Genomic DNA, 21,872 nt, shown 5'->3' with positions numbered 1-21,872 from the left:
AGTGCCTGTCTGCAATCACAATTTTGCTTTGAGGGCACAACAGCACGCCTCTCATTTTTGTATTTATCCCATTTTGGGCGGGAACCCCTTTTGGTGTTAGCATTATGCTATGCTTTAGCTATTGAAAAATAGCGCTACGAGCTTGTAGGTCTGCTATTTTTGACGACTGACATAGAAACATAGCTTTTTCAGAAAACTGTCAGGATGTAGAAGACATTTTTAGAATCTGATCTCAGGTCAGAATGGGTTATTATTACACCTGAGAAAGTGAAATCACACCGTGTTGTTTTAATAACTTGGAACCTCAGTTAAGTGGCACTGGTGCCACCTGCCCACTGAACTCAAAGGAACAGCGGTGCCGGGCGCCATCATGTGAGGCTGCCTCCTTCTAGTCTATACCAGTGGTTCTCAAACTTCTCAGGCCACGACCCCCCCCAACATAATCATAATTTAAATGTTTTCTTTTTTGTGGCTTTCGCCTTTATTTTTTATATTTTTTTATGGAGGGACAGACAATAGGCTGACAGGAAATGGGGAGAGAGATGGGGGGGGGGGGGGGGACATGCAGTAATGGCCGTCGGGATCGGGAGTCGAACCCACGGCACACTGCCAGACTGGATTACCAGCCAAGGTGCCTGGACCACTGAGCCATGGCCCAGGCCAAAATAATCAACCCCTACACCCTGACAAGCACTTGGAATTGAGTTGGCGAGCATTACATTTTGTTTAACTAAATTTTAAAGATAAATATTGTAGCAGATCCACAAGCTTGTAGATCAGCTATTTGAAAAATAATTCAAATGTTCCTTTTTCTTATATTATTTGACAATTATTTTGTCTACCAATTTTGTGAAGTTTGTCTCCTTCTCTAATCTATACAGTTTTACTTCTATACAGTAATTCCTATGACAAAACACATTACTGCATGGATGCACCTGGGACGTATCCTCAGTGATGTATCGGGTCTCTCGAACATCATTGGGTCTCTCGAACATCATACCCCTCACTCAGGCGACCCAGCCGGGGTGATCAAGTCCCGACTTACGTCCCAGTACCCTCAATCAGTCCTACTAGGGCCAGCGGGCCACACAATCCGTTGGAACCACTCCAGAACAACTCTGCCAGGACTGGGACTAGGTACGCTTCTGGCGCATGGAAGGACTAGGCTCAGCGGGTTGACTCCTGTCCGGGCCACTCCTACATCTCACCAGGTCCACTCCTGCTCTCACCAGGCCCAGAACTTGTGCGTTGCACCAGAGAGAAAACCTCCAAGGACTTGAACTGATAACACTGTGGAACTGCCATATAATAAGGGGTTCTATAGATGTGAGATGAGACGAAAACTAACAGGAAATATGAAAAAGATATTTATCTGTGTGTCGGAGCAGAGATGACAGATTGCAGGGCAGTGCAAGGTCCAACTCAATTCCAACTCATACTCAGAAGTCAGAACCACCACCACTGAAGCTGTTTTCCGTTTGTGGGGAGCCTGTGGCTCATCTGTGGATTCCGTTCACATGTGTGCAGAACAAGGTGCTCAAAAAGTCAAATGTATAAGTTTGTCAAAATTGTCACACAATAGTGTTGAACTTAACGGATAACTTTAGTTTTTTTTCAACCAAGGTTTATGTTTTAGGTTGTTATTAGAGAAAGAAAAGGTTAAGTGATTTTTTTTCTCCCATTTGCAGCCTCGTTCTGTAGACATTTTTAAAGCACAGCTCAAGACCTACTTCTACACTTGATATATAGTTGATCTTTTAAATTCCTTGTTATTCATGTCCTCACTGTCTGTATTGCATTACTGCTATTATTTTAATGTTTTATGCCTTGCTTTTCTTTAAAAAAAAATCTACATTGCTCTGTAAAGCACTTTGAGCTGCATTTCATGTCATAAAAGGTGCTATACAAATAACGTTATATTATTATTATTTATTTAAGGTACAGGTATAAAGTTTTATTATTATTATTATTTCTTTACTTAACACTCATCTTTTACTTTCTCCAATAACAACCTAAAACATGAGCCTTGGTTAAAAAAACAACAAAGTTGTCCTTTAAAGGGGAACTTAGCCTGTGCGTGTGTGTGTGTGTGTGTGTGTGTGTGTGTGTGTGTGTGTGTGTGTGTGTGTGTGTGTGTGTGTGTGTGTGTGTGTGTGTGTGTGTGTGTGAGAGACAATCCATTATCAATCCCACCACGTTGACAGTATGAGAGTACGCCAAAATTAAGTATAAAACAATTAATTTCCATATAAAAATAATGCAGCCTTCGGATCAGCCCTCATTCTTGAATGAAAAGTGATCCTGTTACTGATCCAGGCACTTGTAAAGTGAAGATAAAACAGAAATCAAGATAAGTGAGATACTAAAAAGCGACTGGTGGGTCAGTTTGTGGTCAGCAACACTGCCTGCATCCGTAGGGCTGGTATTTCCTTTTGAAGCTCTTGACTCATCACCCATATGCATGACTGTGTGAGAACACACTCACACACACACACACTACCCTGCTATTTAGCAGCCTATCTCCAAAGGATAACGTGAATCAGACATATTTACCAGCTGACTCATTACATTGTCAGTTCTACTCGATTGTTTGGCTCTTCTTCCCGCTCAAAACCATGTGTCTTTATTTGATTCAAGAATGATGGTGTGGTGACTGGTGACCAGGTCCATTTTTCTTCTTCTTCTTCCTGCAAGGCTAAATTCATGAAAGCCGCTGTCTTTAGCCTTAATTTGTCTTGCATGGCTGCAGGGCTTCTGCACCGACCTCCCATCTGGCCAGTGCCACGGGGGTCTTTTTGGACTGAGAGCAGACCTACCTGTACAAGCTCGTAGCGCGGCACTCAGTGCCGCGCTACGAGCCTTTAGATCTGCTATTCTTCAATAGCTAAAGTATAACATGGAGGGGTTCCCGCCCAAAATGGGTTAAAGACAATAACCCGTTGTTGCTGTGAAGTGCACCGAGCTTCCCTCTGAAATATTACATATAAAGTTGGACTTGACCTGAAAACAGATCTCACAGTCCTGTGAACTTCAAAAAGGCGGACAGGAAGTGGACATAGTGTTATAGGGGTATAGAATAGATACAATGCTCTTTTTTACGCTCTATAGCAATCGCCGCTCCACTCACTGCAACAGAACGCAGGACGACCGCAAAGCGGCAAAGAAGACAATTTTCTGGCAAAAGCTCTTAATTAACGACGACAAAAGCCCACCCAGTCCGAGTTCCAATGGACACAGTCAAACGTGAAGCGCGGAGGCCCAAGGCTAGGAATGTTGGCGTTGCTGGAGGCAAGAGGGTACAATGAATAAACAACAAATCTGGTTTTTCCAATCATTCTTTGATAGGGAAATGGTCATCAAGACAACACTAATGTTGCAACAGCCTGGCCTTCTACCCACATGTACCAAGATGTCGGGTATTCCATGAACGCCAAAATGCAGTAGTTAACAAAGTAACAGACAGTAAAGACAGTAAACCAATTTTTCTAGTAGCAATCTAGGCCTTGTCAAGCTGAAATGACAACCTGGTTCCAAGAAAGCTTCAACTGAGAAACAGCCATGGTGAAATTGAAACGTCTTTTCAACCACCAATACTATGAGTCGTCTATGAACAATCTTTGCTTGGCAACAAGCAGGAATCCGTGAATGTATGCAGTCCTGTTCAAGGATTGCGTAATCTCTTCGGAGAAACATGATCTGTTCTGTTTACACTCTAATGCAAGCAGGGCTGCATCAACACATGAGCATTCTACACACAAACTCCTATAAACAGACACCAACAGTGAGTCTTCACAGCCCTTATAACTAGGGCTGTGCCTGTGACTATCAATTATGTTCTTCACCATTACTTGTTCGATTAATAATAGAATAATCGGGAAGCGTGTTTCCTATGTCCAGCTTTGAGGGTGTGTGTGTAAACACAAACATGGAATGCTATGGAGAGCAGTGAATGGCCAGTTTTGAGGGTGTTTGTGAAAACACAAACATTACGTAAACACAAACATTGAAGACAAAAGTGAGGACACAAATTGTGATTAGCCGGAATGAGATGATGTATGATGATAAGAGTGCCCCTCAATTCACACGGGTGTGATATATATATATCGATTAACCGCTATTTTATAGTTCGTCACACCACTGTGTCCTGAATAGAGACAAAAGCTGATCTACAACCTCACAACGCGCCGTGGTGATCTTGTATCAGCTATTAATATCACAGTATCACTGCATGGATTTTTGAACATTTTGCTTAGAAACGACATGCCCAAATAATAGTGATACTGATATACGATATGATCGATTATGCTTTGTAATTGATTACACCGATTAGTTTGTTAGTAGGATCCAAGATGGCCGCAGCACCAGGAGGGGGTGGGGCAGAGGTGAGCGGGCGGGGTCGACATATGACCTTACTGGGCTGCATTCAAGACACTTGCCTTGTGTCTGACACCTGACTCGTGTCTGAACACAGCTTTGATGGATGTGTTCTGCCCCCCCTCCCCCCCGTCAAACAAAATGTTTGGTCAAACCATATAGGGTTCCATTGGAAATGCATTGGAGTGGCCATTAAACACAGACACAAGACAAACGCAAGACAGGTGTCTTTAATTTGTGAACACAGCCCAGTAAGGCCACCCCCTCCTGGTGCTGCGGCCATCTTGGATCCTAAAACACAGGGAGAGGTGGGGCAGAGAAAGGCCCTTAATACCACCAATATGCAGCCGATCATTCTGGCTAACATATTGCAATCCATACCGTCTGCAGGCCATGTAAATGACATGCTCACACTCATGGGAGGGGAACTCCTGCGAGAGAGGACCAGCAGAGTGCAGACTTGTGTAACTGGAAACTCCAGTTATTGCCAACAGTTGAAATTAAGCTAGGATCTGTTTAGGAAGTGTTGCAACAACGTCCTGTCACACAGGCTTCTTGGCGAACACAGACAACGACAGCGCACAAGTAGACCAAGTTGTACAGACTACAGAGAGACGACACAGCAAAGACGGTTGCATCATTGTTATGGCCAAATAAAAGATTACTGAACATGCTTTTTTTTTTGTACTGGGCCAAATCAAAGGTTGAGTCAGAGTTCTGGAGAATTCCCGTAAACTGAATTTGTCTTTCACAGCATAGATGGGAAAAGTGGCCACATCAAAGCAGGCTGTAAATATTTACACAGTAAGCAATAGCTTGGGCCATGATTCAGGAATTTGACTGACAAGTGAACGGACCACAATGGAAATAAGCTCCCAAGCCAATTGTGTTTTTATCCCTTTGACAGATATTGTACAAATAAATGGGTCATTACATTATAAACTTTGTCAGTTGAATGATTACTATTGTTTTATGCTCTTTTCTATAATGCACGTGGTACTGTATTTGTACATTCTGCCAGTCTAAAACGTTCAATGGCCAGTGTGAAATCGACATCAGAAAGTTCAGTTCTCAATCTCACAAACACGTTTACGTATTTATTCATTAAATCAACGTATTGATTAGTCGACAACTTCAAAATGACCAATAGTCGATTAAGAATTTCTATACTCAAGGTATAGTAAATCACATACCTTCGCCAAACATTGTCACATAAGTTACTGTACTTGTATTACAACTAAATCAGACCCCTAATGTACAGTGTTTAGTAGCATTAATATGCCTCAGGCAGGAGATCTGGACAGAGAGAGATTGAAATGTATTGTTTACAGGTTTTAATGGGGCTATGGAAGGATATGTTTCATTTCCACTCTTAAAAGGTTTACCCAGACAGCCATGAAAGAATTAAAAAAAACTTCTGCACAGTGCACACATGGCCTCGTTTTAAGACTAAGGTTGCATGTCAAGCATTACCTTGCTGGATTTCAACCTCTGTGCCACCCAAGGAGTTCCCGACAGACACCAGGTTACATCATCACAAAGTAATCAATAGCGACGCCAGCAGGCGTCCATGAATGACAACTCACTCACTGCAACCCAAAGTAATAAATGAAAAGGTAATGGAGAAATCACAGCCCCTTACGCATTAGAATGTCCTAATGCGCGAGGGGCCGTGATTATTCCATTACTTTTTTTGTATACTTTGTTTATTTTATTTTATTTATTTGTACTTATTTTTTATTATTTATAATATAAATAATATATGGTGTTGTGCTTCTGCTGGCGTAGCGATACTGGACACAAAAAATTGTTCCATGTGACAGAGGGGTCAAAGTTGAACGAAAGTTGCGCTATATGGATAGAAATAGGTCAACCATACAAATGACGCTAGTTTTGTGGATTAATTTACGTTTAATGCGTGGCCCCCAGACCCCCACCAACTGACCGGAACTACGCAATATTCCCAAAACAAGACCAGAACTCCCACCACGGGACTCAGGCAATCATACCTTTGAAACCACTATACTAATGACGAAGTATTTCCTACAGCTTTAAATTAAAAAAAATCACACCCGTGTAAACTGAGTGTTGCAACTCCCCTCTCTCCTCCCCCCCCCCCCCCCCCCCCCTCCTCTCTCTCTCTCATTAGCAGGCAACAGTGCAGCACTGTCTCTCTCTCTGTTTCTGGCTCAACAGCGCCCCTACTGGTACTCATAGTCATACTGGTGCTCATTAATGTCACATGTAGGTGAACCAACACATAGGTGAACACGGACATTGATGTTCCTTGGAGTGGTTGCACCACTCAAAAATCTGAACTAAAGGGCTGGAGAGACATCCTGTAACTGAACAGACCCTCTATGCAGCAATGAGTACAATGAGAAAATGGAGCAAACCCTTATTTTAAGAAATAAATAAGTATCACATACCCTATAGCGTTAAGCAATAGACTTGACTCACCCAATGTCAATGAGCGGGGCCTTCCCCCGACCCCTCTTATAGCACAGGAAGAGCTCGGGGCTCTTGAGACTCCCATGGTTGAGGTTGGCCTGTTGGCCACTGTAGGTGCTCTCGATGCAGGTGTAACCCTCGGGTACCGTCTCGCCCGCCGACTTGTTGATGACGGCCAGGTCCGTGATGGAGCCCTTCGGCCCGCTGGACTTGGTCTCCGACAGGTCCTGCTCCAGGGGCGTGGACTTGTCCGTCAGCCCGGCCACCACAAAGTAGTCGGTCACGCGGTGACCCTTGTCCTCGATCATGGCTGGACGACGTGCCTGCATGCGCGGGGAAATGAAAGGAAAGGTTAAGGTAAGACTAATCGGCGTGCAGTCATGTTCATAGAGAAGCCGCTGTGGAAGAAAAGGTTTCAGCCTATAAAAGTGGATCCCTTCCGTATATTAACAATCAAACATTTGGTACGGTTGGTTGTCTAGTTGGAAATCAAGCCTTCCCTTGCAACTCTGCACTTTCATGTCCATACGTGTAAGTCTGTATCACACAGAATTAAGACTTAACACAGAGAGGATACTGGGACCAACATGGGCACCAATGAGAACTCTGACATGGTAATAAAAGTGCAACCACTCTCTTTCTCAACCCTGGACCGGACCAAAACATGCACACACAAACAGAATGCCTAATGATAATGATGTGTAGAGCAGTAGGCGAATTCTTAGAGGGGTATACCACCAAGAAGCAAATAAACTAAGGAATGAATGACTGGGTGTCGTGACAAGGGACGAGGGTTTGTTCACAGTCATTGTCATTGTATAGAACCACACCATTCCAAATGAAGACACTGAGAGTTAAGGCCTTTGGTGGCTAAGGAGATGAGAGGCAAAACAGCCGAGTCTTGAGGAATGCATGAAAATGTCATTGTGAGCATAAATCAAGACACAAAAGTAAAAAAAAAAGAAAAGAAAAAAAAAACCCAAAAAGCACTCACGTGAGTAGGAAATTCCATGTACCGCCTTTCTTTCCATGGGGGAAAGAAAGTTTTCAATACAAAACTTCTAGAGTACATTTAAAACATGTCCCAGTGGCCTGGGCCATGGTTCAGCGGTACAGGCACCTTGGCTGGTAATCCAGTCTTGCAGTGTGCCGTGGGTTCGACTCCCAATCCCAACGGCCTTTACTGCATGTCATCCCCCCCATCTCTCTCCCCATTTCCTGTCAGCCTACTGTCTGTCCCTCCATAAAAAAAAGATTTAAAGCGAAAGCCACAAAAAAAACATAAAAAAAATATATATATATATATATATATGTCCGAGCAGGACTTTAAAGGGAGAAATTGAAAACACGACAAAAAAGCTGATGGATTCAAGTTTTGAGTTTCAGTGCATCGATGTAGAACGGAGGCTTCTATTCGAGGACTGGTGGGGGGGGGGGGGGGGGGGGGGGGGGATTGTTTGCACACACTAAAATGTGGCAACTTGAAAGTATACAGTAACTGCCATCAATTTAGGGTTGACTTCAGAATTCAATTGTTACAAATAAATCAATTCATCTTCTTATGCCCTCCAGGTTAAGTGAGTTCTTAAGTAAACCTGGGTTTGATTTGCTGGAGGGGAGATAAGGAAATTCATTTACCCTGGTGATCCCTCTACTTTGATAAAATCAAGACACTGCAAGCATGCACGCACGCACGGGTCGCACGCACAGTCTGCAAAGTTGCACATCATGACATGTGGGCATTGTGGGCTGTCTTTGAAAGTGGACACCCATTCATTCATACCCGGTGTAAGCGCAGCACAATGAAAACACGACCTGCTGTCCAAGAAAAGCACTCGGCTGTTGGAGGACACGTCAAAAGCGACACGCTGCTAGGGAGGAAAATGAGATGTGTAAGAAGAAAGAAAACATCCTTCTTCAAAGAGCTCTAAGTCCCACACGGGAAGTTCACTTTTTCCAGTGGTGACCGACCGGGTGAGTCAGCTGCAGCAGGAGAAAAATTGTAACCCCCTTTGAACCGTCAGAAGAACTGGTATGAAAAAATCACATTTGAAGCCAGGATTTTCAAAAACAAATGTATATCATCCAAGATTCATTATAGGCTTTTCAGTTTTGCGCTGTAGTCTTTATTGTGTGTTCAGAAAACCCATGAGAGATTTTAGAGGAATAGGAATAGAAAAAACTAGAAAAAGTGCCCTTCTGGGCACAGGTCTCCACCAGGATAGGAATGTAGGACATTGCAGCTTGCCTTCATCTGGTGGTTGGATAAAAGGGCAACAAAAGTAAATTATCCACAGATCCGTGCAGTTAGAGGTAAAAACACTTTTCGGCCAGTTATAGCGCCACTTTGAGGCTGAGTTGAAATTGTTCATGTGGCATTTCGTCCTCGGCCTAGTGGGAATATGCGTGCACAATTTCACGGAAATCACGCGATGCGTTCATGATTTGCAGCATTTTGTTTGAAACTGAGCACTCCTGTGAACTTTGGAAGCCAATCTTAACCAATCAGGATGGAGTCTGAGAAATCTGAAAGACCGGTTTCGTTGAATGGCTCTAGAGAGACTGTGTACCAATTTGCGCGATGTTTGGACAAAATATGTAGGTGTACTGTGCAAAAACTTGTTTTGCACAAAGCGGCCTCCTGGTGGCGCTATAACAGGCCGTTCTGGAAAGTTTGGGGCAGAGGTTCATCGTTGGCATCCAGGGAGTGTGTGTGTAAAATTTGGCATCGACCAAGTTAACGGTGGCCGAGATTAGCTGCTCACGGACACACACACGGACACACGGACGGACACACGAACGGACGGAGTGCAAAACATACTCTCCCCCCATGCCTTCGGCCTGGTGGAGACAAATATATATATATATATATATATATTTAATCCAACCAACCAAGACGTACTTTTTGTAAGCTAGGATCATATCGTTTAGAGAAATGAGCCGCAAATCAAGCTTGTTTTGACATGAAATGAAGAATCTGAGATATTACGATTCTTTTTTTCTTTTATAAAAAAAAAGTATCCCACGATTTTGTAACCCATTTTTCACCCCTGTGTCAATTATCTATTGTTATCCTGGGCTCTACACACCCTCCGCCAACCTGGGGAGAGCAACGGACTTGAACTCATGCTTCCTTCATGCATGAGTGTCCAGGTTGCTCCTTTACACCTGACAGGGGGGAGTTTCCCTGGTTGGACGTAGCGCGTGGAAGAAACACGACACGTTATTCCAACCAGTTCCTTTCCCCTCCATTAGGCGCCCCGGCTGGCCAGGGGGAGGCAGTTTAGAGACCAGGATTACTGCATGTTTTTTGTGAGGGTACCGATATTACGATTCTAAAAACTGCGTCGACCATAGACAGCAGAGATTAAAATAGGGTGCATCAAAGGACGCAATAAAACAACGACCTCTCCATCCACGGGATGCACTACTGTAATGTTTTTTATTTTGCTAGCTTTAGTTATAATAATAATTTCTTCTTCTGTTTTCTACATGAATATAACCACATTATAACCATATAAAATGAAATCGGAGGTGCTGCAATTTGTAAAAATGGCAAAATATGACTCCTAATGTCGTTGAAGTGGGACTCATAAAATGTCCCTGGGACTCATCTAAAAGACCACCCATGCATCCCTGGACTCATTACATTGAAAACCTATTTACATCACTGAGACAGCATAAGCCAGCGGAGAAAAAAAAACAATTCACCGCACCGGAACCGGAGTGTTATGAGCGCGTAAAGGACCCAGTTGTGTAGCGTAATCAATTGATATTAAAACAAGGCGTGAAAAGGCGATGCCGGCGCCAAAACAGGTCAGGTTTTCCATGTCTAGCGGGTTTAAGTTTAAGTGGTTAGCAAAAGGTAAATGTTTGCAGTAATATGGAGAGGAAATAAGATGGAGGCAAAGCTCAAAACTAAAGAGTTGCTGAGTGAACTGTACTGTATTGTCTCAGACGGCCACTGCTTCCTGTTCATAACACACTCTAGAGTGTCTGCCACACAGACGACACATGGAGAATAATAATAATCTTTTATTTTATTTTAAATAAAAAATGTTAAGAGAGTAATCATCATTTGCTATATATGGAGGAGGAAAATGAAAACTCTGTGCCATTTGAAAGAATGATGCACCACACATTTAGCATTGTGTGTGGATGAGCGAGCGAGCGTACGTGCGTGCGTGCGTGCGTCAATGTGCACTGCCACTGGCTACAGTACAGTACAGTACAGGACATCCGTTGGCCTGTGTTGTGGAAGGTATGGGAGGAGCAAAGGGGCCAAAGTCCAAAGAATATTCCTCTAGTCTACATGAAAGACACGGAGACACTGAGACGGCCAGCTGAGCTAACACAACACCCATGTTTAGCCCCCGACTCCAAGGATGGCAATGTTGAATATACACTCAAAATATATCGTCTTGTAATTTGTTCTGCACCTTTATGTTCCCTGGAGGATGAACCCTGCTGATCTTGATGACGCCCATGGCCTTTCCTCTAATCTAATGGCACATTTAGGTCAACAACATTTCCACACTATACGAACTGGGGTATAAGGAGGAGAACATTTTCCATGTGTGGCTCGTCAGTGCTTGCAGACTGGACGCGGGTTATTTTACGCCGGCAAATATCTGAAAAACAGCAGCCCAGCTGTGTCCAGGGACCTTTAATTCTTGTTTTTCTGAAGTCCATGGTTCTCTACCCATAGCCTATAGCTTTTTGATCCCCATGATAGACTTTTGACAACACAGTGTGGATTGGAAACATTACATCATATTTTGTTACAGCAGTGGCACACTCGGCCTCTATGAGACAGTAAATGGATAAATCCTTGAAGTCTACACTATTCTTCAACAGCTTTGCAATAACAACAATAACTGTCTGGAAGCAGCCACCTCATTACAAAGAAAAAGTGTTGTGTGTCAGTTGTATTGCCATCAAAGGGCTTATATAAGCTTTCGCCCCGAGCAGAAAAAACAATGCAGTTTGATGTCATGTCCAAGCATTTGGATGAATGACTGCAGCATTCCATAAACAAAGAAGGCAGTAAAAAAAAAAAAGAACGGGCCTGGAACAATGAGGGTTGGGTGGTAGCCTATACTGAGTCACTCACTTCCAGGTTACTTTGAAGATGTCCAGCGTCTGTAGCAGTGGTGAAACATTAACTAGCCGGGGCTCCTGTGGAGTCCACTGGTCACACGTGGAGAAGGACACGTGAAAGAAAAGTCCGGTCTTAGATCTGCTTGCTTTTTGGTCAAGTCAGTGGGGTGAAAAGAGTGGGACAGAAGTCTGACTCATGACTTCAACGACCGTAGGGACTATTCTAAAAACAACCGTAACCATTTCCTGGTAAACCTTTTTTCTATGAGAACGAGAAGCGCATACTTTGTACACCGCGTTTTCCCGATGGAGAAACGCCGCTAAAAATCTGAAAAACGCGCTCAGTGTACAGGGACCTTAAAGGTCCCCACACCGAGCGTGTTTTTCGGATTTTCGGGGGGTCAATATTGACCTAAACTTAATTTCTTGTTGTAAATAAAGTTCTACCAACAAGTCAAAATGATTCCAGATGCGCATTATTGCAAGTCAACAAAGAATGCGTTTGTCCTATACTCCTACAGACCTCTTTCAACACCCAATGCTTGCGGTGCCTGCGACGGAGACCAACTCATTGGGCTGCAGCAGTGATGTACATTTTGTACAATGGAGACCTATACACAAACCAAAGTGTTACTTATTGCTCTGAAGAGACTCTCTGTGTCCATGGTTACAACTCAGTGGTCAAAACCTCCCAGAGTCTGGTCCAGAGTGAAGTGAAGCAGCTGTTTTTTAGATGCCTTTATAGGCTTAATGAGAAACCACACTATTAAATGTGTTGTTGCCCAAGACGGCGTATTAAACCGTTTTTATACATGGCTTATTTCTACCCTATAATGTTTTCAGATTTTAGCGTGATGATTAAGTTGAAACGGAGTCATTCACTGTCTGGAGTTTTTTTTTTTTTTATCGATGTGAGCCTCGACACGTCATCACACAGCACGTTTTCAGGAAGTAATTAAAATTCAATTTTATGGACTTTTGATATAAAAATGCACACAAATGAAAATTGGCCATCCATTGTTAGGTATGCCCATATGATGACCACGGATGTGGTCTAAAAGTGTGAAAAACTTTCACACTTCCAACTCCACATATACACAATTTAAAATATATTCAAGCGATTCTCTTAGCTACTGTATAGATACACCAACATTATAGTGGGGAAGTAGTGTTAAAGTGCAGTTTATAAAGATTGCACACTAGTACACTACATCATCTGTCCTATACTTACGCACACACTCATACAGACAGACAGACAGAGAGAGAGAGAGAGAGAGAGAGAGAGAGAGAGAGAGAGAGAGACAGCATCAGAGGGACATAGAGGCGCAGTGTGGCTAACGCTAACCCTTGGCCATGCGAGCATTATGACGCATGCTCATGCCATGACATGCATGCATGCATGCATGTGTGCCGGAGACAGAGAGAGAGACTGAGCGACACAGAGACCTATAATGCGAGTGCATTGTGCAGACAGTGTGCACGTGCACTTGCACAAGAGAGAGAGACTGTTCAGTGTGAAGCCCTGCACGTTTGATAATAACACCAACAATGAATTCATTCCACATGTTGATCTGACCTCATCTGACCTCATCTGTACACTCAAGACACTACCCTAAAGGGTGGCAGCGGGGGGAATAGTCACACATGGAGAAGACTGGATCATCATCACCCACATATGCATATTATGGAGCCGGGCCAGCAACTCTACATCTGACCTCACCGACACCAGATAAATACGTTTAACTCCTGCTTCTCAACTGTGTGTGTGTGTGCCGTATTAAGAAGCTCTGTTGTGCTCGCCGTCGAAAATGCATGTGCGGTGGTGCTCTGAGCCCTCCCACCAGATGGCGCTGTTGGGCGCCGAATGAGTTTAAAAACCATCTTGTCCCGACTCAGCTCTTAACCCTTTAGCCTTTAAAGCAGTCTGGAAAATTGCGACTTTTCTAGTTGCATTTGCATTTGCAGTATTGTTGATAATAATTATTATTATTTCATTATTCCCAGCATTACAAGTCCTCACTTGGCACGCTAGGCCTGCAGCAAAAGATTAGCAGAAGTACAGTAGGTGTCATATCAGGAGATTGGAAGAGAAGAAAGTCATCCATCATTAGAGAGCCACAGCACCGATCTCTCTATGCAGAAAGAACAACACAGAGAGGAAACCACTGACAGAGCAATACGGGCCTTTCTCGGCCCCACCCCTCTCCCACTGTTTATATTGCGTTTAGTATCCAAGATGGCCGCATCACCAGGAGGGGGTGCGGCGGAGGTGACATAGGCCATTACTGGGCTGCATTCAAGACACTTGCCTTGTGTCCGACAGCTGACTTGTGTCTGAACACAGCTTTGATGGATGTGTTCTGCCGCCCCTCCCCCCCCATCAAACAAAATGTTTGGTCAAACCATATGGGCTTCCATTGGAAATACATTGGCTGATGGAGGGGAAAGGAACTGGTTGGAATAACGTGTTCCTTCCACGCGCTACGTCCAACCAGGGAAACTCCTTCCTGTCAGGTGTAAAGGAGCAACTTGGACACTCCGGCATGAAGGAATCATGAGTTCAAGTCCGTTGCTCTCCCCTTGTCCCCCATATATGGGGACTAGGTTGGTGGAGGGTGTGTAGAGCCCAGGATCACATTAGATGATTGACACAGGGGTGAAAAATGGGTTACAAAATCGTGGGATAAAAAATATATATATAAAAAAGGAAATACATTGGAGCGGCCATTAAACACAGACAAGACAGGTGTCCAAAAGGCCAAAAGGTTGATTACTTTTGACCCAGTGATGGTCCCTTTTCCAGGTATTAAAAAATGTTGTGGGGGAACATCTGGGGGTACCGACCCACAGGTTGAGAAGCAGTGGTCTAAACCACTTCATATGTCAGAAGGCTCTCTCTCTCTCTCTCTCTCTCTCATTAGCCTGATTGAGGCAACATCTATGTGGATGGATCAATTAATCATTAATATTGAACTATAGTAATCGATTTTCATTTTGGATTATGTAACTTTTACACATCCCTATGTATAGTATGGACTATCCCTCAGTCATGTTAATTATGCTGACTTGTGATGGTTAGACTGGATCATTCAGTTACCTGACTCAGCAGTGTCAGCACATATTAGCACATATAAGGTGAAACACATCTGAAAGTCAGTGCACGCACGCACGCACGCACGCACGCACGTGAATACAGATGAGTGCACACATACTGACTATGGGCTCCATTTTCGTTCCGCTAAACCCCTTATCCTTAAACTTCTTAAACTTTTTTACTATTTTGAAAAACATTTTTGAATAGTTCAACTAGCCAATCTACATTGCCACGTTGTGAGCTTGTAGACTGGCCATTTTAACTATTCAAAAATGTTTTTCAAAATAGTAAAAAAAAAAAAAAAAGGCAAATAAGTTTAGGGATAAGGGGTTTAGCGGTGACGAAAATGGAGCCCTATGCCTTTAAGAATACGCACAGTGAGCACATACTCGCTACAGGAACCATTTGTGAACCCCCCCCCCCCCCTTACCATACAAACATCTCTTTGTGGTGAAGAGTGCATGATAGGCAAACATCAGCACTGCCATGACAACCAAGTTCCAAACAATACCCCTGGGTGCTGCCAGTGGTGATATTTCAGCTGATGAAATTGATCTTCACGCTATGGTACATGCATTATTATCCCTTCATCCTCCTGTATAACCTGCAGACTGGTGCTTTATGTATAGACACTATTGTAAAAAGTCATGGAGGAAGAGCCGTATTACCCATTTAGGGGCGGAAACCCCTTTTGGTGTTTTAAGCATTATGCAATGCTTTGGCTATTGAAAAAACAGCAGATCTACAAGCTAGTAGCGTGGCACAGAGTGCCGCGCTACAAGCTTGTTGCTCTTCTATTTTGTTTTGTTATCGTGAAAATGTGGCACAAATCTTTGAATATATATTCCTTCACAGCGAACAACATTTTGGGGGTCCGGCTGCCAATTACATATAATTCTGGGGCTCCTTGACATGAAATAGTTTCAGAACCACTGACAATAGAAACATAGTTTTTTTCAGAAAACTGTCATGATTTAGAAGACATTTTGTAGAATCGGTCTCGGTCGAAATGGGTTAAAGTCCACCCTAATGTCAAGCAAATAAAAATCACACCCGTGTGAAGTGAGTGGTGCAACTCCATGTGGGAACCCCGGAAGTTCCAGATCCACAGGACCACAGCCAGGGTGCCGGCCCGGTTCCGGCGAGCCACCCCACGTCCGAAACGGTAGAGAAATGAGTTACCATGTGAGGGTCCCTCTACTGTACCCTGTACTGTCACTGTACTGTACAGGCACACCCAAAATCATATACAGTTAATATGTGCGTTTGTGTGTGTGTTAGGTGGTGAAAAACGACCATGCTATTTTCGTGCTCATACCCAGCCAGTAGCCACACACATGGCTCCGTCAAAAACATGATGACAGCCATGAATGGCAATGGAGTAGGATAAGAGGATTAGACTAGAAGCCATGGGGACCTCGTCATACAGATTGAGATTTTAGATCGGTTCCTTTAGCTTTCACCTTTTTTTTCATGGCGGTGAAAGAGAAAAGGGTTAATCGTGTCCGTGGGTTTTTATAAATATTGAACCAATGACAAGTATTAACAAGACAAGAGCTTGTGACTAAATAATACCTGCATTTACAGCCCCCCCCCCCTCCCTAGGTTTCCACCTGACAGTCAGCAAGCATGATATAGGAGTGAACATGGCATTATAGGATCTTGGCTCTCTTGTCCTTGACCTGTAACAGCATGCAGCAGCGCATTCAGGTTAACTGGTGAAATGCGCATGAGTAAAATGCTGTGTCTTAAGCCAGAGACTGCACAAGTACTACTAGTCCCACATCTTCCACGGACTGTTTCAAGGCTCTGGGTGGGTGGAGGACACAACTGCTCCATTAAATAAATTTCCATTGTACTACACACATCGTCTCACATTGTAACCTGAACCCAACAGCCAGTGAGTCCAGGTCGTACAAACCCCTCCCTTCCCTTTTTCGAAAACCTGTTCCTGTGTTGCGCCAAACGAGCCCCCAGCGATCGGGTGTCACACGCCCTTTGTTGGACGCCTCTCGGGGAGTACGGTCACCGTGGTAATCAGCGTGGTGGGGGGGGTGGGGGGGGGAGGGTACTGCGAGGCTACAGTGACAGACAGACAATTCTAGCTGGAAGGGTTGACTTGTCATGCTCCCTCTGTGCGAACGTATACTCAAATGATGCACTCTTGTCTGTCTGTCTGTCTGTCTGTCTGTCTGTCTGTCCTTCCATTCTGAATGTTAATACAGTACCACCTCTATGCTTACTGCTTGATTCACTTTTATAAAGTGACGGTCAGGAAAATATTTCTTAACCCATCACAGATCAAAACTAGAACTGCACTCTGTCGAGTGCCTACTTGCTTGTTGCACACTAGTAGGTCATAAACGGCCTACTAGTGCGCGAGCAGAGCGCGCAACTACTGTCGACCGCTACGAACTTTCAAATCTCAGCCTCTCTGTGAAATATTGGTTTCAATATTTAATTCCCCCATATATGGGGGACTAGGTTGGTGGAGGGTGTGTAGAGCCCAGGATCACATTAGATGATTGACACAGGGGTGAAAAATGGGTTACAAAATCGTGGGATAAAAAATATATTTAGGAGTAACCACAGTATACTACTTTCCAAATTATATACATATACATATATACATTATACAACTTACATAATATACATACATGTATATGTAATCTGAAACCAATGCCATATCAAGCATAAATTAATTATTACATGAAGATATGTACCAATGCCAGGGTATAACTGGCTCTCAATGGTGACGTAAAGATATGTTTCAGTGTCGGGTGGATTAAAGGTAATGCCCCTATGTATACATGTATGTAATCTGACACCAATGTCATATCAATCAAGCACAAATGAATCATTACGTCATACGCTGCCACGGGACATACGCATCGGGGCACCGGACAAAAAACATTACTTGCACGCTCTGCTTGCGCAAGTAATAATATAGGTCTGTTTTACTCCAGTGTTTACAGAAAATACAACTCTATGAAATCTCCAAAATACTGGCCCTTCAATAGAGGACCTGAGTCAGTCACCTGGAGAATAACAACATGGTAATCAAACCCAATATTGTACCCATTTAGCTTACATCTACTTTATATCCCTGAGTGGGCCTTTAATGTGGCCCATAGTATCAATAGGCTAATAATCAAGAAAACTTTGATACTGCAGAGAGAGAGAAATATACAGTTTGGCTATTTGAACAGAGCAAGACCATTCCTTCGCTTCCTCACTCCTAAGCTATATTTCCCCTCGAATCCATCTGGTCACTTTAGCTATGAAACAAGGGCAGGCCTCTGATTCGCCTGAGCACTGCCGAGTTTCGTTTTGTTGCCTGTGTCGCTGGTCTCAACTTGTATGCTGTCCAAAGGGCCGGCTGTCTGTGCATGCCAGGCCAACAACACTTCAGGGCAGGAGAGAAGAACTCCTTAGCTGCCATAAATAAAACTCTGGAGGTCCTATGATCCCAATAGGCGTGTGGGCCAGAAGAACTGCTGTTTATTCACTCTCCCCGCCTCATCTGACACTAATAAACAGTCACCTGGCTAGCCTGTTCGTCTCCCAAAGATCCCAAATTCAATTCGAAGGAAAGCTCAGCGAGCTAGGCAGAGTGGGACAGAGAGAGAGAGAGAGACAAGCAGAGACTCCCCATTTAACTATACAGAGTGCTGTGCAACACCCCTCTTAACTCCCCCCCCATAGTCTACCCCTCAGTGATCTCATCCCCTTTCACACAAAAGAGCCTGGATGCTGGCTCCAGTGCGGAGCATGTGTGTGTGTGTGTGCGCGCGTGTGTGAGTAGAAAGAAAAATAATGAGATAGGGGGAGAGTGAGACAGTGAGTGAGAATGAGCCTGTTTGCCGGTGCGGAGCGTGTGCGTGAGACAGTGCTGTGTCTGTTGTTCAATGAACCTGTCTCAGTGGTCCTAACTCTACACGAAGATGACAATTACAATGTAAGCATTTAGCAGACGCTCTTAACCCAGAGTGAATCTGAGCACGTTGTTCCAGTGATTTGCGCCACATTTTCAAGAAAAAATAGCAGACCTACAAGCTCATAGCGCGGCACCGAGTGCCACGCTATGAGCTTGTAGATCTGCTATTTCTCAACAGCTAAAGCATAACATACCGCTTAAAACACCAAAAGGAGTTAATTCGTATGCACTCATTTTTCACCTACACAAACAAAATCAATATCAAGGACTTAGTGTGCCTCTGAGATAATGTGTAATTATTTCAAAATTGCACTTCGTAGCTGAAGGGCACTAAAAGAGCCATTTCTACTTTCAAGAGGAAGGATGGATAACCACTATGGACATTAAAACTGATGGAGTGTCTATCAGGGAGTTTGGTATCATCCTTATCCATAACCATTCATAATACTGAACCATAAAACAATGACATTGATGTTACAAGAAAACTCTACTTCCCAAGTTCAAACCTGTTAAACCAAGCTCAACAGAAGGTAGGTCACCCAGCGTTAGTGCAGCTGTCCGTCTCAAACAGACATACTGTACATATGGTAGGGACACGCACGCACGCCACGCACACACAAGGTTAAGCACGGCTCAAAAATAAAATAAAAATCCTCTTGTCCGAATAAATAAATAAATAAAAATGTTGGGTGTTTCAGCAGCCAGGCAGCCATTGTAGACAAAAAGAAGGGAGGGTTACTGCTATCAGTACCTTGCCTTCCTTCGGCTATATGGAGTAGCAGTTCAAACACAGGACTGGCATGTGGTTCAAGTGCCTCCTCATTCACATGGCCATCAGGGTCCTTGACTGGCAAAGTGACCCCCTGGGCCAGCTGTCATCACAGTGTGGTGTGTCTGACGGTGTAGGCCAGGCCAAGTGTGAGGTGGTGGCAGCAACGTGGCCGTCGAGTGTGAAACCTAGTCCTTTTACGAGGCGACGATAACCACAGGAAAACCGAGCATGTTCATTCTGAGGTGGAACATGGGGATTGGAGTAGCTGGGGTGAAACTAGGTTAGACTCTGTCTGATTGGATTCATATGGTGCAGGCTGTGTGTGTGTCGTGTGTGTCGTGTGTGTGTGTGTGTGTGTGTGTGTGTGTTTATGTGGCTGGGTTTTCAAACTGTGGTTAGCAATAACGTTGCTCTGCTAATTCATCTGAACAGTGTGTTGAGGGAAATCAAACTGCCCTTCCTTGGTATAGGTAGGCTACTGCTAACCATGTTAGTGACATCATCTTTCAGTTGACAATGTGGAAAATCATTAAAGGAAAGGGAGAAAGTATTTAGAAAGTAGTAGAAAATAAAAAATAAACAACTGGCCTTTGTGTTATAATTTGCATTGTGGATGCAAAGGCAGCAGAATGAGAACATAACATAACATAACATAACATAACGTTGAAAATCCCACTCCTCAAACCTAATAATTGCACTGGAAGTATGCAGACTCAGAGGCACAGTCATTTACCATAACCCATTCTGGGCAGGATCCCTTTTTGGTGTTTTAAGCGTTCTGTTCTACCGGTACTTTAGCTATTGAAAAATAGCAGATCTACAAGCTCATAGCGCGCCACTGAGTGATGTGCTACGAGCTTGTAGGTCTGCTATTTTTGAAAAGTCGTGAAAATGTGGTGCATATCTTTGAATATACAACGTTTTTAACTCAAATCTTTGCTTCTGGGAGGTCCCTGGAACATTTTCAGATGGGGGTCGGTGGGCCTATTACATATATTTGTGGGGGTCCTTGACATGAAAATGTCTGAGAACCACTGACATAGAAACATGAGGTTTTTCAGAAAACGGTCATGATTTAGAAGGCATTTGTAGAATCGTCCTCAGGTCTAAATGAGTTAACATAAGCCTGTCTGCAATGCATTATCATATCAGTCTTCTATACAGGTTACAACAGAATCCATTACAACACTACACATAAACCAAACATTAGACGAAGCTACTTATTTTACTTTGACCGTGACGATGACACGTCAAGCCGCCATCTGCTCAATAATGAGGCAATGAGCAGATTCTGTTTCCGTTTAGGATCCGTCAGTCATCAGGTTGACAAAGTCAATTCAACCCGACAGTCAGCCTGAACTTTCATTTGGTTTCACTTCATTATTCAGACCTCCCCACGACAAAAGCTTCCGGGATGGCCGCAAGGACTGTCTAAAGAGGACGAGACGCGAAGACCGTACGGGCGATGCCATGTTGCTCCATGGAAGGAAAGAAACATGCACAGTTGAGACCAGGAAGTTGTACATGCCCAAATTTGTGCATGTACAACTTCCTGGTCTCAACTGCGCATGTTTCTTTCCTTCCATGGAGCACCATGGAGCAACATGGCGTCGCCCGCACGGTCTTCTCTTCGCGTCTCGTCCTCTTTAGACAGTCCTTGGATGGCCGTTGCCAAAGCGGCAGTCTTCAGTGATTGGTTCACACCAACCAATCAAAATAGTAGGAAAGCAGATGACATCGTTGTCAATCATGTGGCTATGGCTAACCTGGTTGCTAACCAAACAAAACAGTCAACGAGCGCTACTAGCGTGTAAACAAAAAAGGTAAAATATGTCGGATGGTGATGTTTCTAATTAACCTGTCGTTTCTGTAAAGAAACTATTTATCACAGGGGGATTTAATAGCCAGCTTGGTATGGTAGCAAGTTACCACAGTGGGGGCCGCCATGTTTGTTGCTTGATGTCATCGAGTGAGGGCGGTGATGGCTAATCAGCTACTGCAAGCATTTATTCGACCGAAACAACACCGCCCCATAGTCACCAGAACATAATTTATTTTAATGAGTGTGGCTAGCAATTCATGGCTGGAGCCAGGCTAAAGTAAATTGGGAAAACACATACATTTAAGGTTTATTTAAAAAAGTA

At 43.8% G+C, this 21,872-nt stretch overlaps 1 protein-coding gene across 1 annotated transcript in view; it reads right to left on the bottom strand.

The window, feature by feature from the left end:
* Window positions 1-21,872, bottom strand: part of dennd4c (DENN/MADD domain containing 4C) — a 70,124-nt gene that overhangs the window by 39,862 nt on the left and 8,390 nt on the right. Inside the window, exon 2 of the mRNA XM_083788347.1 lies at window positions 6,835-7,148. Coding sequence (XP_083644473.1) covers window positions 6,835-7,133 — 299 coding nt within the window. The 5' untranslated portion in view covers window positions 7,134-7,148. The remainder of the gene's footprint in view (window positions 1-6,834; window positions 7,149-21,872) is intronic.

This window comes from Protomyctophum parallelum, assembly GCF_964188405.1.
Source record: "Protomyctophum parallelum genome assembly, chromosome: 18".
NCBI classification, from domain to species: domain Eukaryota; kingdom Metazoa; phylum Chordata; class Actinopteri; order Myctophiformes; family Myctophidae; genus Protomyctophum; species Protomyctophum parallelum.
Note: the sequence above shows the minus strand (reverse complement) of the source record. Positions and strands in the feature narration are given on the sequence as shown.